Source organism: Ursus arctos, unplaced genomic scaffold (genome assembly GCF_023065955.2).
Source record: "Ursus arctos isolate Adak ecotype North America unplaced genomic scaffold, UrsArc2.0 scaffold_18, whole genome shotgun sequence".
Classification (NCBI taxonomy): domain Eukaryota; kingdom Metazoa; phylum Chordata; class Mammalia; order Carnivora; family Ursidae; genus Ursus; species Ursus arctos.
In genome coordinates, this window is record NW_026622852.1 from 10,778,502 (window position 1) to 10,796,135 (window position 17,634).

Here is a 17,634-nt window from a genome sequence, read left to right on the forward strand (position 1 = left end):
GGAGGTTGTGTATAGTGTTATATTTTATTATTCAAATTGTAGCTATCTTATCTACTGTGTTCTGGTACTGTCAACGATAACGAGAACCTGAAAAGGACTTTGTGATTGTAAACCGTTTTTACAGAACAAGGTAAATGGAAGTGGGGGAGAGGGGTGGGGAAGGGGAAATCTTAAAGAGCTTAGATTTCTCTTCAAAGCATGTTTTGAGTTGCATAAAGAGAGCCACTTGTTTTTCTCAGAAACGTTGCTTTTAATGGACTGGGCCCCTTGGATTTCAGTACTATGGAAAATATTTAACTTTTATTTTTAAAAAGATGTATCTTTTAAATATGAAGACAAAACCGAGTATTTTAGAAGCAGGTCACTACTTTTCAGTGGTACTTTTATTTTATGTTACTTTGTCAAAGAATTCTACCCAATTGATAAGCGTGAGAATTTGGGGGGTGGCTATTTGGAAACTTTCCAGTTAATTTTGTGTCTTCTACTATATTGATTTCTACCATGTAATGACATTTTGTCTAAAAATATTTTTAAAAGACAGCATAAAACCAAAAAGCCACAGCGGACGTAAGAGGAAGAATTAACTGGTGTGTGACTCTGGGGTGGGGTGGTGTATTATGTAAATGATCTGCTTGCAAGCTTATCTCCTCAAGTGTAGTATGACTGTGTTACCCCACCACTGACCACCTTGACACATTCCATTTATATTACATTTTCTTTAGGATTGAAAAAGAACATTGGAGGTTTAAGACCAGCTGCTTCTGTTTAAACCCAACTGTTTCAGAGCTGTAGCCACATAGCTAAGGTCTGATGTCATCTCAAGGCTGGACATAATATATTCTAACTGATCCTAAAAGTATATGCATGCCTCCCCTTCCGTGCATAATTCCCACGACAGACTGTATTTCAGAGATGTGCTCAAAGACACTGTGAAGTTAAAATACAGAAACCCATACCACCATACCATTTCCCCACATTAAATAATTATTTTAGTCCCATTTTCTTCTGATATTTTCATGACTCTTAAAAGAATTCAAGGACACACTGAATACTCATGTAAGAATGATAACATTTCTGGTTATACCTACGGAGATGCAGGCTGTCTCGATGTCCTGGACCTATGGTTCTTTCCATCCGTAAATTTCTGTTTCTATATTGGATAAATATGTGTGTATGAAGATAATATATTGATTTAATTAAAAAGCCACAAGGCAAAGCAGAAATATATATAACAGAAGCTGCGGCTTCTAAGTGAAGCTTCATGAGGAAGCAGGGAACTGTGTACATAGTTAACTTATTCACACCTAGATGCATGGGAAAACACACATACACACATACACAGAGCACAGAGAAAAATGGCGTGCATTACAGGGTAAGATGGCGTATGATTCTGCATGCTTAATCATAACAAGCACCAACTGCAACAATCCTTCATGAGCATGGCAGCTTGGTTATCTCATGGTCACTGTGGACAATCTTTACAGTGCATCAAAAACATCTAAGTTGGATTTTTTTAATGCTGAGTCCAACATGACTGGCACCCTCCACCCCCAGCAGGAGCAGCCAATGGAGATTTACTGACCTGTCTCTGCTTCGGCGAGAGGGGAAGGCAGCATTGCAGCCAGCCACCGTGCAGACATGCATCTCTTTTAAGTGAACATTCCTGTAGTGGAGCTTCACACTGTAGGAGCTTTTGAAACTCTTCTTGCACACGTAACAGATTTTGGGGTCTGGGCTAGAACACAGGTCACCTTCTGGGGAGAACTTTTGAGGGCTGCCATAATTCAGAGACGATGTAAAACTTTCATGCAGGGCTGCCATGCTGGCCCCCCCACCATTGTACAGTCCATACTGGCTCATGTAAAACATGTCGTAAGTGGGATCTGTGAATTCTTCCTTCACCTTGATGACATCCTGGTGAGAGGGCTCACTGTGGTTCTCATCAGGCCTCTCACTGCTCATCAGGACTTTTTCACTCACTTCACTGTGAATGTGCTCATCCCCTTCCATGGACTCCTCGCCTAGTTTGGGCTCTGAAGACTCAGACTCATTCTCATAGTCCCGCTCAGGTTCTTGGTCCTCGGAAGTCATGCTGTCAGCCCTTCTTATTTCAGTCCTTGAAATGCACCGGGTCCTGCTATGTTTAGAAAAGTCCTTCACAGACATGCCTGGACTCATCTCCTCTTGGGAGTGGCAGTGATTGTCATGGCTCACATCGTTGACCACAGCTCCACCATCGTTGGGGTCATCATCTTCATCATCAAACTCATCAGCGGTATCAATGATTTCCTTCTCAATCTTCACAGGCATGCTGGACTTCCTGGGCTTCTTCTTGGGTGCCAGGTCGGCACTGGGCTCATGAGTGGCCATCATCACTACTGGTGCTGTGGGCTCAGAGGGTGGTGGGGGGTGCTGCTCTATGGTACCACTGGCTGGAATGATGGGACTGGTCGGGAGGGAGGTTGGAGGACTCACCATTTCCCCCGGAGTGAGTAAACTTCTATAAAATGGAGGAACTGGCTGTACAGTCTTTAGCCCAGAAAACACCAGCTGGCTAGGCAGAGGATTCTGTAAGACAGGGTCTAGTGGGGGAGTGGTAAAACCCATTGGGGGCCGGCCAGGGCTTGTGAGTGTGAGACTTGATTTTGTACTTGCTATGACAGGGGTGGCAGCTCCTGATGTGGCCCGAATTAAATCTTTGTCTCGGTTATTTCGTAGCATGGGCATGTGAAGGCGAGGATTAGGGTTTGCACTGTGGCGATTCCGGCTTCGGAGGGAACTAAAGACCATGTTGCAACCTTCGATGGTGCATCGGTGTTTGATCTTCAGGTGGACAGCATTATAATGAATTTTGAGAGTACCTTTGTCATAGAACGTCTTCCCACATGCGTTACAGAACACTCTTCCTTTCCTAGAGGCTGACCCCATCCTTCTCATCCGGTGAATCCGGAATGAGCTTTTTGGGTGTTCAGTTTTGGTCAGATCACTGACTGGGGCAGAATTCTGAATGGGGGATACGCAGGCTGGCTCGGTTTTGGGCTCCACATTAGTAATGCTGGTCAGGGCATTTCTATTGGGTGTCTGATCATTCTTATAAGGTGTGGGAGATACTTCAGATTCACTGCTCTCATTGTATTCATTCTGGGTTGAAAGGCTTGGTTCCCGCAGCCTCAGTCCTGGTTGCTCTAACAGTAACCCGTTTGGAGGCAATCCTAGGAGTGGGGCTGAGACTGGGTTTATGTACTGGAATGGAAGCAGAAATGCAAGGCTGTTGGGGATGTTTTCGAAGTGATGAATGCTGGAAGGGTTGCTGTTCTCTAGGTGAGCAAGAAGGCTGGGACTCCTGGTGCGATTATTGCTCTCAATGAAAGTCCTTATGTCTGAGTCTGTCTTTGAAGATGGTACAGCTACGGCCTGCCCTTCTTTCTCCTGAATTGCCATCAGCTCCACGATGGACTTGGTTTCTCCAAACCGCAGAAACTGCTGAAGGGTGATGATTTCCTCTTCTCGAGACATGATGGCCCAGCGGTCCAGTACCTTGCCGGCAGCATCCTAGAGGCCACATCAAAGAAACAACAAAGATAAACACAAAAACTTATTGATTGTGCATAATTATTCAATGCAACTGAAGGTGCTCTGCCTGATCATGAAATAGAGAGTGACAGCAGAAAACACACAAGCACTGTTCATAAAATCAACCCACAAAGCAAACTTTTCTGTCATGCAATTGCAGTAATTAGAGTCACAGTTAGAGAAACAGATTTGAGTTTAATGTCATAGCAAACAACATGTAGACCACTGGGGCTCTGTGATCTAACATGCCTTCGCTACTGCTACTTTAACAACAATGGTCTATATGGAATGCAACTATTTAGCACATATTAGTATAAGATGTGAACTCTCGCTGTGCAACCCAGGGAAAATGCAAAAAAATGGTACCTGAATCCGTATTAAATAGTGACACCATAGGAAGGGATTAAGTACATTTTGTGAAATTTACCTCTTTGACACAAGCAGACACGATACTGGCTTCAATGATGAAAATTCCTTTAAATGGGAGCTATTATATAACTTTCTGAATCAAAACGATGAAAAAAGGAGCTTTGCAGTCTGTGGCCCCATTACTGAACTGTATTTTTCTCTCTTTAATGGCTGTATTTTAGTGTCATTTACTAATGGACACTCTCATAAGGTAGAGTTAAGGAAAAACAGTGATTGTTGTTTTTCTGAAAATTGATTGTAATCCTATGATTCAAAGTTTGAGTTAGACTTTAAGTATTTGACTTTTTATTATCTTGTTATAAGTGACGGTTATAGATATTTAGAAAGTAAACATGTGATGGATTTAGATAGAATAAATGTGTAAAAATATTGTCTCTTAACATCCTCCTCTGATAGCAAAGGGAGCCCACAGAGAATACACATCAGTAATCACCAGACTATGTGTTGTTAAATATACATTAAAAAGCATTTCACACTTTCATTTTTGCTAGTAACTATGAGATTTGCCTGGAGGTAGGACTTAAAAATCCTGCAATGTAATGTCAGGCAATCCATTTCAGCATGGGCTGGGAGAAATGTATTCAAACACTTAAATCATGACTCCATCATTTTCTAGGGCACATTCTTCCTAACCAGGACAGGACACTTCCACAACCTCTGTGAATAATACTTGCCCCAACCTGCCTATCAATTTAAGAAAACATAAAAATCTTCTTAAAAAACAAAATTAGATACTTATTAATTACAAAGAGAAAAACCATAACATTATAATGGAGAAACCTAGCAGACACCACCTTAACCAAGTAACCAAAGTCAACATCACCCGTGTTAAGTATCATCGTGTGCCTCCTGATATATACTGAGAAGGGCACATCATCTTTTTCTTGCCAAAAAATGTATAACCTCAATCTAAATCATGAGAAGATATCAGATAAACCAAAATTGAAGGGCATTCTACAAAACAGTGGCTAGTACTCTTCAAAGTGTAAACGTCAGTAAAGATTTTAAAAAAGGACCAAAGAATGGTTACAGTTCAGAGGGGACCAAGAAAACAGGACAGATAAATGTAATGTGAGAGTCTAGAGATACCATCCCAAAAAAAAGACCCTTAGTGGGAAAACTGGCAAAATTTGAATAAAGTCTCTAGATCAGTTAATAGTATGGTACCAACCTTAATTTCTTAGTTTCATCAACTGTGCTGTGTTTACAAAGAACGCATCGTGAGGGGAAGCAGGATAAAGGGAACTATGCTACTTTTGCGATGGAATATTCTGTCTCATAGACTGTTCCATTCAGCCCGGTGATATAAAATTCTCTCTGGAACACAACTGTATGGTCTGAACCATGACAACTGGTAAGGAGATACTTATCATTTATTTAAATTACTTTACAAAAAAGAAGCTCTAATAGTTACGTGCCATTCCTCCTAAGGCTCACTCCAGCATTCTATTATTTTACACAAAGTATACGTGTGGGTATGTGCATGTGGGTGTCCATTCCTACGAAAAGGGTCCCTCTTTCATCTTGTAGATAACATGAGCCTTCAGATCAAACATCCTCATGCAGCTATCTGCTCAAAATACTTACATAATGATATGTATATATGGAGACTCTGGGTAATCCTGGAGTCCTGCAACAGCCAGTTTTTAAAAAGAATCACTCAAAGCAATCGGTATCCCTTACATCCTTTTTTTTTTTTTTTTTTTGGAATAGGGCAAAGCTAGGGGTAGTGTTGGTGTTATAGGTAAATAGAGAAATAAATTGTGATTTTGTATAGATTATCTCATTTGAACCTCATAATAGCTTCCAGAGCTCAGCAAATGTGTAACAGATGAGGGGCCAGGAGTGAAGGAAAGGGGGATGGTTGGCTGAGGTTGTCAAGATGCTAACTTGGGGTCTCGGACTCGAATCCAAAAATTTTGACTCTAAGTTCGTGGAGTGTAACGGCTGTCATCCATAATGCCATTTCCCAGGTGGGCACATTGAGTCTGTGACAATAAGGAATAGGACTTCTCCTGAATAAGGCTGGTCTCTGGAGCACTGCAATGTCCTTTACACTGTTTTTCTTTTACCATCAAATCCACTCTCTTAATTGTTTTTATGGAAGCTTTTACTGTGGATCGTTTCTCAGGCTGCAACGCGACCTGAGCAGCACAGTCGTTCCTTCCCAGGTAGCCTGCACCTAAGTCTGCATGTCGATAATGTACTTACACAGCTGGCGGCCTCTGGTATTAAAACAGCCCTCAGAAACCATAGCAACTGATCAAACCCACCTGAGGCATCTCCTTTCCATCCCCCTCCTATCTTGTCTCCCCCAACAGAATGCAGCAGTCCCATATGGTTTCTCTTTTCTCCTGGCCCGCCACAGCGCCTGCCGCTCTTTCTAAAACCACTGCCTTTCAGACCTCTTTTAGTCTTGAGTAGCTGTCTCCACTAAAATGGAACTGTTACGTTAAACCACTTACTTCTGGTGGAAGAGGTCTAGGTAAGCAAGATTTAGAACTTTGCTGGTAGCCTGAATCATAAAAGAGAAGCCTCATTTATAGTGGTAACAGAAACAGCAATTTATAGTTACATAGAAGGACAATGTAACATCTTTGCAAATAAATGTGCTTGGGAAACAGGACAAACATCCACATTACCCACTCAGACTGGGGTTCCCCTGACAGGGCACCTTCTGCATCTGGGTAATATTAAGCATCACAGAGTTATTTCCAAAGAAGCCACCATTCATATTTGATCAAGGGCATCTAGTATCATCATGCTCATAAACATAGCAACTGCAGAAAGAAAGAAGTTGACTTTCTTCTATAACATCACCGGTCTGCAAGCACAATGCTAGGAATGGCTATCGGTTAGCACATCCTTGGATGAACTGGCTGAATGGGATTTGGAAGTCACCAAAGAGGAAAAAGGAAGGCCCGGGGTTCTTTTTTCCTGAAGATCTCAGCGACAGAGATAAGCACGCTCGGGTGCAGTGATTCTCAAAACAGTGGCTTGGGACTCCTGTGGTAAGGCAAGAATTTCCATGAGTGGTCTACATGCTATTGAAAAAGGACCACTGTCAATTTTTTTTTTTTTAAACCAGTCTACAAATAATTGAGAACAATCATTTAAAAGACTTCGAGACAATGTGACAACTGCTGCAGCAACAAAAAGTGTGATGATTTTTTATTAATTTCCTTTTATTTTATTTAAGTATTGGCTCAAAACTGATGGGGGGTGGGGGAGGGGGAACTGGTCCTTCCTCACAGATAATTCAAGAAGTACAAGATCTAAAATCTCGGCCCCCATGCCGTGTCAAATAAACTGTACCAGAGTGAGTAAAAGCTGTAAAAAGAGTTAGGCATTTTCACAGAATAAACATTAATAAAACAAAAATTCAGTCTGGTAGACCAGTATGAATGTCCTGACTGTTGACCAACCCATACTGGGACATGGGTCTTGTGCAGGAATAATAAATCACAGCAGAGTGTGTAACTGGACTCTGTTCCTTCCCATTCCATTTTGCAGTCTGTAAGTCAGTTCCTTGAGGCCTTCCCATTTGTAACCAGAGTTCAGTGACCTTTAAACCTTTACATTGGAAATTGTTATTTACAAAATGAGGATAATAAGATTTACTCTGTTAAGTGAAATGTAAGGTATTAGTATAAGTATTGATTTCTTGTGAAATAACCAGCTATACTATTAATTAAAAGATGAGTAAGCCCAAATAATCCTAACTTATAAACCAGTTTTACTGGGTTCAGAAAAAGTATAAAACACTTAAAATATTTACATGTAAGTATTTTAAATGAACAGACTTCCTTTTATTATTTTGCTGGAACTGGTGATTATCACTCAGTAGAAATCTGGTACCTGGTTCTCTATGGCTCTGCAGACTGCTTTTTAAAAATATTTTTTGTAGTAGAATCAACTGTTATGGTTTCAATGGTTTTATTTAAGCCCTTTCTTCACGTTAAAACACAGTATATGACTCATAGTTTTAAGATCAAAGTGAGGTTGGTTGGTTTTTCTTACTTAAGGGAAAGGGACAGTAGAGAAGGAAAGGATGTAAAGAGATAGAGACCAGATAAGACACTTTAGGATAATGAGATTGTCAGGTGACCTCAGCCACAGACCCCTTAGTCCAAGAAAGAACCCATCTGTGTTCATGGCAGGCCCCACCATGCCACAGCACAGAGGGAAAACAATACCTTTCTTTCTGTCCATGAATGTAAATGATGGAGGAACAGTGAACAGAGCAGAGATCTAGGATTTATTTGCTGTAGCATTATTCAAATTATTAAGAAATAAGCAAATAGTTTAACTCTAAAAAAGAGAGGCAGAGAATAGTTTAATTTTCTGTTCTTATTACGTGAACTTCTTGTCAGTCAAATTTAAGGCATATATTTTTAAAGATCCTAAAATGATTAGCTAAAAATACTTCCTCTTTGATATAATTTAAAAACTTTTAATTAAATGATACTGAGCTATAGAGAAGGCTGACCACCTAAAACAAAATCAGAGGTTCATGAGATGTACTTTTTGATTTCATGCCTAGACTTGAAGTGCGCTATCTTAAATTATTCCAACGTAACCATGCTGGCAACTCATTTTCATGACCAGTTTCCCATTGGAATTTTCTATTTTTTATCCTTCAGGATTAATTCAAATATCAGGGCAAGAAGAATAGGGCTGGGTAGAAGGTAGAGAATTGTCAAATTTCAAGACAATGTAGGCTCGGTACTCTATCAGGTAAAATTTAACAGTAATTGTAGAGTTAACAGTTGATGAAACAATGCTATGAATCATAAATTTTACCTGGTTTTCTAGATGTTTAAGTCTTAAGGATAAATAAAGAATGGGAGAGCTATGTGATAGAATACACTGAGCACTTAAAAGGAATAAACTAGTGATACACAGTAAAAAACACGGAGGACTCTCAAAAGCACTAATGCTAAAAATGAAAGAAATGAGACTCAAAAGACTACCTGTTACAATTCCCATCATGGAAATTCTGGCAAAGGTAAGACTATAGAGACAGAAGGGAGATCAGTGGATGCCAGGGGAGAGGGGCTGACTACAACTGGGGAACTTTTTGGGGTGATGGAAATGTTGTATATCATGACATGATATAGATGCTTAGATGATACAGATACATGACATGTATCAATGTTTACATGAATATATACACTTAAAATTGGTACATTTCATTGTATGCAAAAATATACCTCAATGAAGTTGACTTAAAACATTAAATCATGCAAATTGCATGAAGTCACACTCAGAACTCAACATTCATAAATTTCCCTATTTAGAGACCATCTTACTTCTTGTTTCCTGCATTGTTTTGTGACCAGAATAACAAACACACATGTCTCTCCCATCAGTAGGGTATGTAGTATAATCCACTGTGACATAGGGAGTAAACAAAAAATTTCCTTTTTCTTTTTTTTAACTAAAAGATGATTCTTTGCTTATGTTTTATATGTGGCTTTACAGTAATATGTTACTAATTTAGAAACAGCTTTACATATATTAGGGTACAAGCTCATACATTTTTACTAATGGGGAGCATAGTCATAAAAACTGGAGACTGCTTCTCTGCCCAGTTAATACTGACGTGCGGCAGACATGCACTGTGTGCACGCACCTTCACGAATACTTTGGATGGTGTTGATGAGGAGCTGTCCGCTAATTCACCTTAGCTTGCCTCTGTCTGACTTTGTGCTGGATGCTTGGTTAGGTGGACATGTGTCAGGATGTGACCCAGAAATTAGGAAATATATCATCTAACTGCTGGGTCACCTCAGGAGCAAGCGATAGGCTCAGACCATTATCTCCGATGATACGACCAGGGGCATTCCATCAACTTAATAGATGGGGTCTGGGAATGGAGAGATCATGGGTGCCACTTGTGAGTGCAGAGGGCAGGCTCTGAGGACTGAAGTAGCAGGAGTTTGAGGGAGATACTCTGTGGAAGGGAACCCTTTGAATATTACATGTGGTTCAAGAAAAAATTATAGAAGTCATAAAACTTTCAGTCCTCTTTTATCCCTCTTCCCCACTAGTTACCTGTTTTAGGACTCAGATGGGCCCATATGTAACATGCAGATATTTCCCTTTAAATTGTCTTTCTAAAGTCAAGCCACTCTTAAAACTTTTCTCTTCAACCAAAAAGTTTAACTGGTCTGGGTGTTCTCCGCTTATATCACAGCCAATTTCCCCTCCCCCTTTTTGTTAAATTTTATCTATCTCTATAATTTATATGACTTGGCAATTCTAACTGTGCATGGGTCAAAGTTTTGTGTGTCTATGTGCCTGCATGTGTGTGTATGTAAGCAGGCAAGAAGGGAAGAGGAATAAAAATGGTAAAAGAAAAAAATTATTGAAAGCAATAGATTCTGGGAAGTACTTAGGGAAATTTTTTAAGCAATGTTGTGATAATTTCTGAGAAACACTTGAAATTATGTGGGAAAAGAACTTGGCATGCTTATTTGTTTTAGCAAATTTACATTTAAACACATATTTCTTGGAGGGCACTGACTGAGCAAGATGCATCACTAGCATATACAGTGTACACTGAAGCAGTCTGGGTGTGTAAGTAAACAAAATTATACCATTCTTTATTCACACAGAGCTCTTTTATGTGATTGTGCTTTTCCACTACTTTAGGCTAATGTTTCTAGGCCAGCTGAAACAACTGTAATATCTGTAGGCAGAATGAAACATACTCATTTATACCATGATTGCACCAAATGGTTCAAATTAGACCTGATAAAAAAAAAAAAGGCAACGTTTGTTTTGGGTAATGAAAACCCTACTCCATTTCTATGATTTGGAAATTTGTATTTTGCAGAGTTTCTAAGAGCATCGCTTTACCCTCAAAATATAAAGCTGACCAGTCACATCCTTGCTTCCTCCACTCCTCTCTAGGACAAAGGTGTCCCAAGAGAAAGAATCAACAGGGTGTGGCACACACAGAAAAGAAAAACTTTTAACTAATAATAATCAAGACTGTACTTTGTTAACGTTTATCCACATGAACATCCCCTTTGCAAAGAAAACAAATATGCTTTTCCTCATCAACCCAAGAACATCATTGTCATGAAATGAGCGTGCAAACATTAGAGCTAGGTATCGGCTTGCTGTGATTACAGAAGCTGGTGATCAATTCAGTATGTCCAGATTATAAAAACCTTGACCTGAAGTATCTTTCTGATTCTTCCTTTTTCTTCCCAAGGAGAAATGAATGCTACAGGAGGGTCTGCCATTGGTCAGTACGCTAGAGCTCTCAGAAAACTTTGCATTACAGAACTTTCAGTCAAAAGGAAAACTTTATTAGTCCTTTGTTAGTAGATATGCTAACACTGAAGTCTCCTCTCCATAAACACTATTTGCACATAGGGATTGGCTTTAAAAAAGTTACTTATCATACACATTTGCATGTACCGAAATATGCACATGTATATAGAGATACGACTACCATTCTTGGCTTACTCCTTCTGTACATGAACCTCATTATAAATTAGTCTTATAACATTCAAAATGCTGGATTATGGGAAATGGTGGTACAGTGAGGTAAGGCATATCGAATTAATTGCAAAAAAAAAGGGACAAAGTCAAGGAATGCCTTTCCTCTGATAAAATTGGAAGTTTGATGAGCATGGCCCTTGATTGGAGTTGGTAGCAGAAGGAAAAAGCAACATGGTAATTTTCTGTAATCTTAGGTACTGGTGTTGACATTTTCCAACATATCAATCTCTACCCTTTTTCTGATCCACATTTGAAAATACTTTTCACCGAAAAAGGTACCTTTTAAGAGAAAAAAAAAATTCTTGAAAAATTGAACAATACGTCCTCCCAAACTGATCACCTCTCTAACCAAAATAACATTATCAAAATGCCAGGGTAGTAGTTTTAAATGGTTCTTATAATTTTTAAAACATATTGTTTGACTTTTGATAAAAAATTCACTTTGCTATAGAATGTTTTTCATTATGGACCAGATAAGAATATATAATTTATAGAGAACTACCGCTTTTTTTCCCCTTAGTCACAGTCTGTATAGCGTTTTTACTTTAAAAACTGTGATTATGATAGATCACTCGAGGGTTACAACACATTTAATCACAGAAGCTCCAACTAAGCTCTATTAAAGGCCTGTCAGGATTTCTTCTTTGTACCCAGGAATTTTAGCTTGTCTAGCTTAAAACAAGCCATACGCATTTCCTCTATGGGCATTTGTTTGCAAATAAATAAAGCAGGTGCCTTGCTTTGCCATATATAAAAAAAAAAAATTCAGAGGCGTAAATTACTTTCTGTAATGTCTAGAATTGCACTTCAAAGATTCAAAAAGTATTTTTCAAATTACCTAGCTCCATTGTAAATCAAACTTGAGAAATTTCTATAGACATGATACATTTTAATGTTTAATAATAATCATTTAAGTTTCAAAATAGAGAATGTTAAACCCAGCCAATACTCCTAGTATACCAAACTCCCACATAAAATTACCTGTGAGTCCTTAACGTAAGCACAGAATATCTAACTCTGTACCTGTAAGCAAGAACAGAATTTGTATCCTAAAGTTTCAGATTTTTGATTTAACATCACTTATACATAGTCCAACTTAGAGGGATATAAAGAATGTAAGTAACACCTAAATTCCAGTCTTGGTTTTGACAGTGACCAGCTGTGTTGGCTGTCAGAGCACTAACACCCAGCTTTGGCATTCTCCTGTATAAGAAAGTCTTAGCAGACTTTCTAAGGCTTGCTACACCAACATTCCATTATTTGACTCTCAAATTGCATCACTTGACTATCTATGCCGAGAATCTAGACACACATAAATAATTTTAATTAAAATCATTTTAAACTCTAGGCTAATATTTTTCCTTTTAACCAACTTGTATACAAATTATTTTTAGAATATACATATTCTAGATGCTTCTCTTGAAGCTTATGTCTGGGGCAGCTTGTCAGTGACATAATTAGAGGTACTCATTTTTCTGGATTAATTTTTACTCCTAGTCAATTCAGTGATCAGTTCAAATGGAAACTTTGTCTGAAAACTAGGGAAACTGCTCAAAAAGTCCCTAAGATGCCATGGGAACCCCTCAAAATCCCATCACTTAGGGTGTGTGAGAACTCTGCAACCTGAGAATCAACCATTCCAAAATAAATGTGTACCTCCATAAAGCTGTGAGTAAATATCTGTGGTCTTCCAGCAGCTTTGTAGTTCCAAGGAAGAGCAGTGTTTGCACATAAGACTCTCCCTCCAATTAAACCCTTTAAATAGACACAAGTTATTCACTTGGGGATGATCACCGCTGAGATGCTAGAGGTAAATCATTTTATCGTTCAGGACAGCAAAGGAACAGTTTGAAATCCTCAGAGATGACACTAGAAACAGGAGGAAGGAGAAGAAAGGTCCCTGAAAGTGGTCTTGTTTTCTTCTCCCCTCAGACATAAAGAGAAAGCCCGAGTCCTAGGACAGCTATAAATCTGCTTGCTTTGCAATAAACAGAACTTACCAGAGTCCTTTCTAACATTTTTGCTTTGAGGATGGCATTTTCACATTTACCTCTCTCTCTATAACCAAAGTTCTGCCACTGGGTTTGTAGAAAGCCTCCGTGTAGATCTAGGGGTCTGTGCTGGGGCTTTATATACTTAAATATAAGATTCTATTTCACATACTATGCTTTGAATTACTCCACAACTGGAGATGACTGAACAACCCTAAGGAACTTTAACATATTCATTAGGATATGAGGGAGCAGGGGTAGAAAGGGACTGAGTGCTCACTAAGCAGTATTCCATAAAACAGCAAGGACTGAGTATTCTATAAAACACACGGAGGACGGAGTGTGTGATTGAACAGAAAGATGTATTGGGAGATTTAACTTTGTTCTTCTCTGGGTATAAGAACGGCAGTAGAACACAAAGATTAATTTCCTGCTTTAGCATTCATCAGGGAACAACACATTATTACTTGTAACACATACACAAGGCTGTTGATGGATATACTTTCCTTTGATTGCTCAGATTAAATGTGTTCCTATAAAAGGCACCCCCACACACGTGTATGTATAATTATAAATCTACGTATGCATTAACAGTTTCTGTATATTTATAAGCAGCTATCAAAGTAGATATTACACATTTTATTTGGCCACGAAGTCGAGGTGATTTGGGGTTGGTGGCTTCCTGAACAAATGCAGATCAAAAACAGAATAATCAGAGTTAATAATCACTATAGGTTACCATAACAAAAAAACTCAGAAATTCAAAATAAAGGAGGATAAGAGAAGGAAGCATGCATTATAGAGCAAGGTAATAACTGCGTCTGCATGCCTTAATACCCTCTTGTCCCAGCAGTCCTGACTTTCTAAGCAGCCCACTTCTCCACATTAACGGTAGTCATTTGGAGAGCAGCAAACGTGCCATTAGAAGCACTTTTACAAGTGTATATTCATCCACCAATTAGCTTAATGTGGCCGCTTTCTGCATATTTTCTATCCAGGCTTGCACAAATCTTATTAATATTTCCCCCTAGCGCTTTGACAGATTACCTTGTCATTACGCATCCTGGAGCCTTTTAAACAATATGGGTAAACTACTGTTTGTGAGGTTAATGACAATTATCCCCTAATTACTGCATAAGTCACTCAGTCCACTTTATCTCATAGGCAGGGTTCTGCTCTGTGTATCTGCCATTGTGTCACTGTAAATGAATCTTGTATTGCTATGTTTATCTGCCACTGCCTTGTAAATTATACTGACAGAAGAATGAACAAATTACTGCATGTCATCACTTAAATACTGTTTCTGAAATTAAAAAAAAAATGCTCCGACAGAGAGCTTCAATTGTGATTTTAGCAGGTCACAATTAGTAAAAACATATTTAATGTTTTAGGTTATATTTCAAGGCTGATGGTGTGGAATTCAGTGGTGGCATCACAACAATGGCACTGAGGGTGAGTGGAAGGGGAAGAGAGAGGAGAAGGGTGCACACTGGACTACCAACACCAGCTCACCCTCCTGAAGGCACTTCCTAGTATTTCACAGCTGATAGGGCATTCTTGAAGTACTTCTTACGATCTACCCATTCTAAAACAAATCCAGTGGGTTAGGAATAAGCCATACTCCTCAGCTGGGATCATTGTTTATTTACTTATTTATTTATTTAGGTTACTTAGAACCAGTCCACACATAAAACACAGAATCTATGTAATTGAGAACAGATAATGTAATAAAGGCCATAGGCTAAGCCAATTTCATTGATGCATTTTTAAACATTATTAAACAGGTTCAGAACACTGTTTCCAAAGCTGCATTTGAAATTGTTTAACAATGTTTAAATCAATGAAATTAGTTTAGTCCATTGCTCTATCAGGGTGACTACATCTGCTCTGATACAATTTACAGGGAACACCGGACAATACGAGCATCTTTAAAAAAGAAAAGATTGCGTCAATTGCAAATAATCTGGAAATCTATGATTCTGCAGATTATTGGGTAAATAAACATTTGTGTGAGAACAGGCAGAAACATCTGGCTTCCTGAGATGCCTGCCATTTAATGAGCACACTAAAACATTTCGAAATGGGAAACATTCAAAACGTCTCCATTTAAATGACACCAAGGTGGTTGATAACTGGCAAGCAGAAGTAACTGGGCCACACCAATCTGAAGGCCAGCTTTCAACGCTTAGTGAGTTGGGCGTGGAGAAAGCTTGCATCAAACCCCCCTATGACAGCCATGAGTTTGTAAGGGAGGGCTCACAGCACTGATGATAAGCTATCCAGTGGAAGCACACACGCACACATGCACGCACGTACAGTACCTCTTGGTGTGCTTGCTGAGCAGGCTGGAAGAAAAAGCTGCAGCAAAAAGAAAGGAAAACATGAAAGCCAGAGTTGACAGGCCTCATGGATTCTAAGCACAATCCCTAGGGCTCCCTTGGATCCCCAAAGAGTGATTTTAGTGTCTGTCCCTCATTCAGTCAATACAGCTTCAATCAACAAGTGCTGCAGGCAAAAATGAAAGTGCTCTACAATGTTCTTTTCTTTTTATGTGTTAGACCAAAGAGATCCCAGTTAGGACTGACATCACTGTGACAACCACTAAGGGGTTAAAATTTTTCCTGATTTTCATTTTTAACTGTTTGGGCTATCTATGGAGACAGAACTAAGGAAAGTGAATTTTTAAGCTACTGACTTTCTTTTAATATTGGGTTTTGTTGCCTCCCCCCCTTTTTTAAAAACTTGCTAATGGTATTGTCCATATGGTTGGGCATGGAGGGGGAGATAATACGCATTTAGGGGAGATAAGCTCTTGGTGTCACCTCAAAGAAAAGGAGCACAAATAGTATTTTCTTGAGTTTGTGAAGTTAGTGCTGTTTATAGGAAGGGACACAATTGTGAAGGATCAATACAAATGCCAAGAGGTACCTGGGTATAAGTTAACTGATGAAGACAGTCATTAAGAAAACAAATAGCGAGTTTCCCCAATCACCACTCTTTATGCATTTTCATCAGATTTCTGAAAACTGAGACTAGGAATATTTCACTTCCCCTCCTAGCAACCTTGCACTTGTTCCCTACTATGCACAGAATAAATAATAAATTCCCATATTTGGCATTTGAAGTCCCCTCAATATAAACCCAACCTACCTTTCCAACATCATCTGCAAAGACCTCTAAAGCTCCAGCTACAAAGAGCTACTTGTCATAAATGATCCTGAGTATGGAAAAATCTTACCTGATTCTGAACCGCTCTCCGTTCTGCCTCTGTCATTCTCTTCCTTCAATGCCCAACTTAAATGAAGCTCTCTATGAAATGTTTCCTATGCCACCCTTTCTCCCTTCTCCCCATTCCCAGCAAGAATTACCTGCTCCTTCAGTGACTTGCTCATACTTCTCTGTCGTGTAGGTCTCTTTATCACAGGATTACTGTACTTTATATTCCCACTGCCCAGATGAATCCGTAGTGAATTAATTCATTAATACTATGAATGTAGGAGTTGGGGAAAAATTTAGACATCATCTAGTGCTACCTTTATTACTGTACAGATGAAAAAATTAACAAAGAAGTATCTTACCCAAAGTCAGGAGGCTAAAATATGTGGCTGACTTGGGACAAGCCACTGAGCTCCCCTGACCCAGTCTAGTACTTTTCTCCCAATACTATCTTTTTCTCCCGGCAAACGATTTTTGACTTAGGAAACAGAACACCCTGGGTAGATGAGTAGATTCCAATCAATTGGCACTCTATTCAACTCCATACCAGCCCTACCTGGAAAACATTTTTCCTTGAATTGAACTCCTCTCCTAACCATCAAGCAGGTATCCAACAGAAACACAGAGTCTTTCCCCAAGACCACTCATGCAGGGGAAGCAGCTGCATTATTAGCATGCTGGAGGTGAGAAAAAGTTGAGAATGATGGTTTTAGCAAAATACATCTATTTAAAATTTGGTCCTCACCGTTTTTTTTTTCTTTGCAAATATCAGAAAATTATCTGTTATTCTTGGAAAATGCTTTTGGCAATGGTGTTGCATTTATTTATGCTGGACATTTTCTGGATCAAAATTAAATCCTATTGTACAGAGAACTAGAAAGGAAAATGCAACAGTCTATCATGGTTG

The 17,634-nt window shown here is 39.1% G+C and overlaps 1 protein-coding gene across 37 annotated transcripts in view; it reads right to left on the bottom strand.

Moving 5' to 3' along the window:
* BNC2 (basonuclin zinc finger protein 2) overlaps positions 1-17,634 on the bottom strand; it is a 415,729-nt gene that overhangs the window by 17,270 nt on the left and 380,825 nt on the right. For 19 of the 37 annotated variants that reach the window (XM_026506490.4, XM_057313454.1, XM_048223381.2 and 16 more), the window contains 2 exons: positions 1,583-3,552; positions 1,085-1,150 (listed from right to left, as the gene is read on the bottom strand). In XM_026506490.4, coding sequence (XP_026362275.1) covers positions 1,085-1,150; positions 1,583-3,552 — 2,036 coding nt within the window. The remainder of the gene's footprint in view (positions 1-1,084; positions 1,151-1,582; positions 3,553-17,634) is intronic. The other 18 variants (XM_048223378.2, XM_048223383.2, XM_048223379.2 and 15 more) reach the window with 2 other exon arrangements.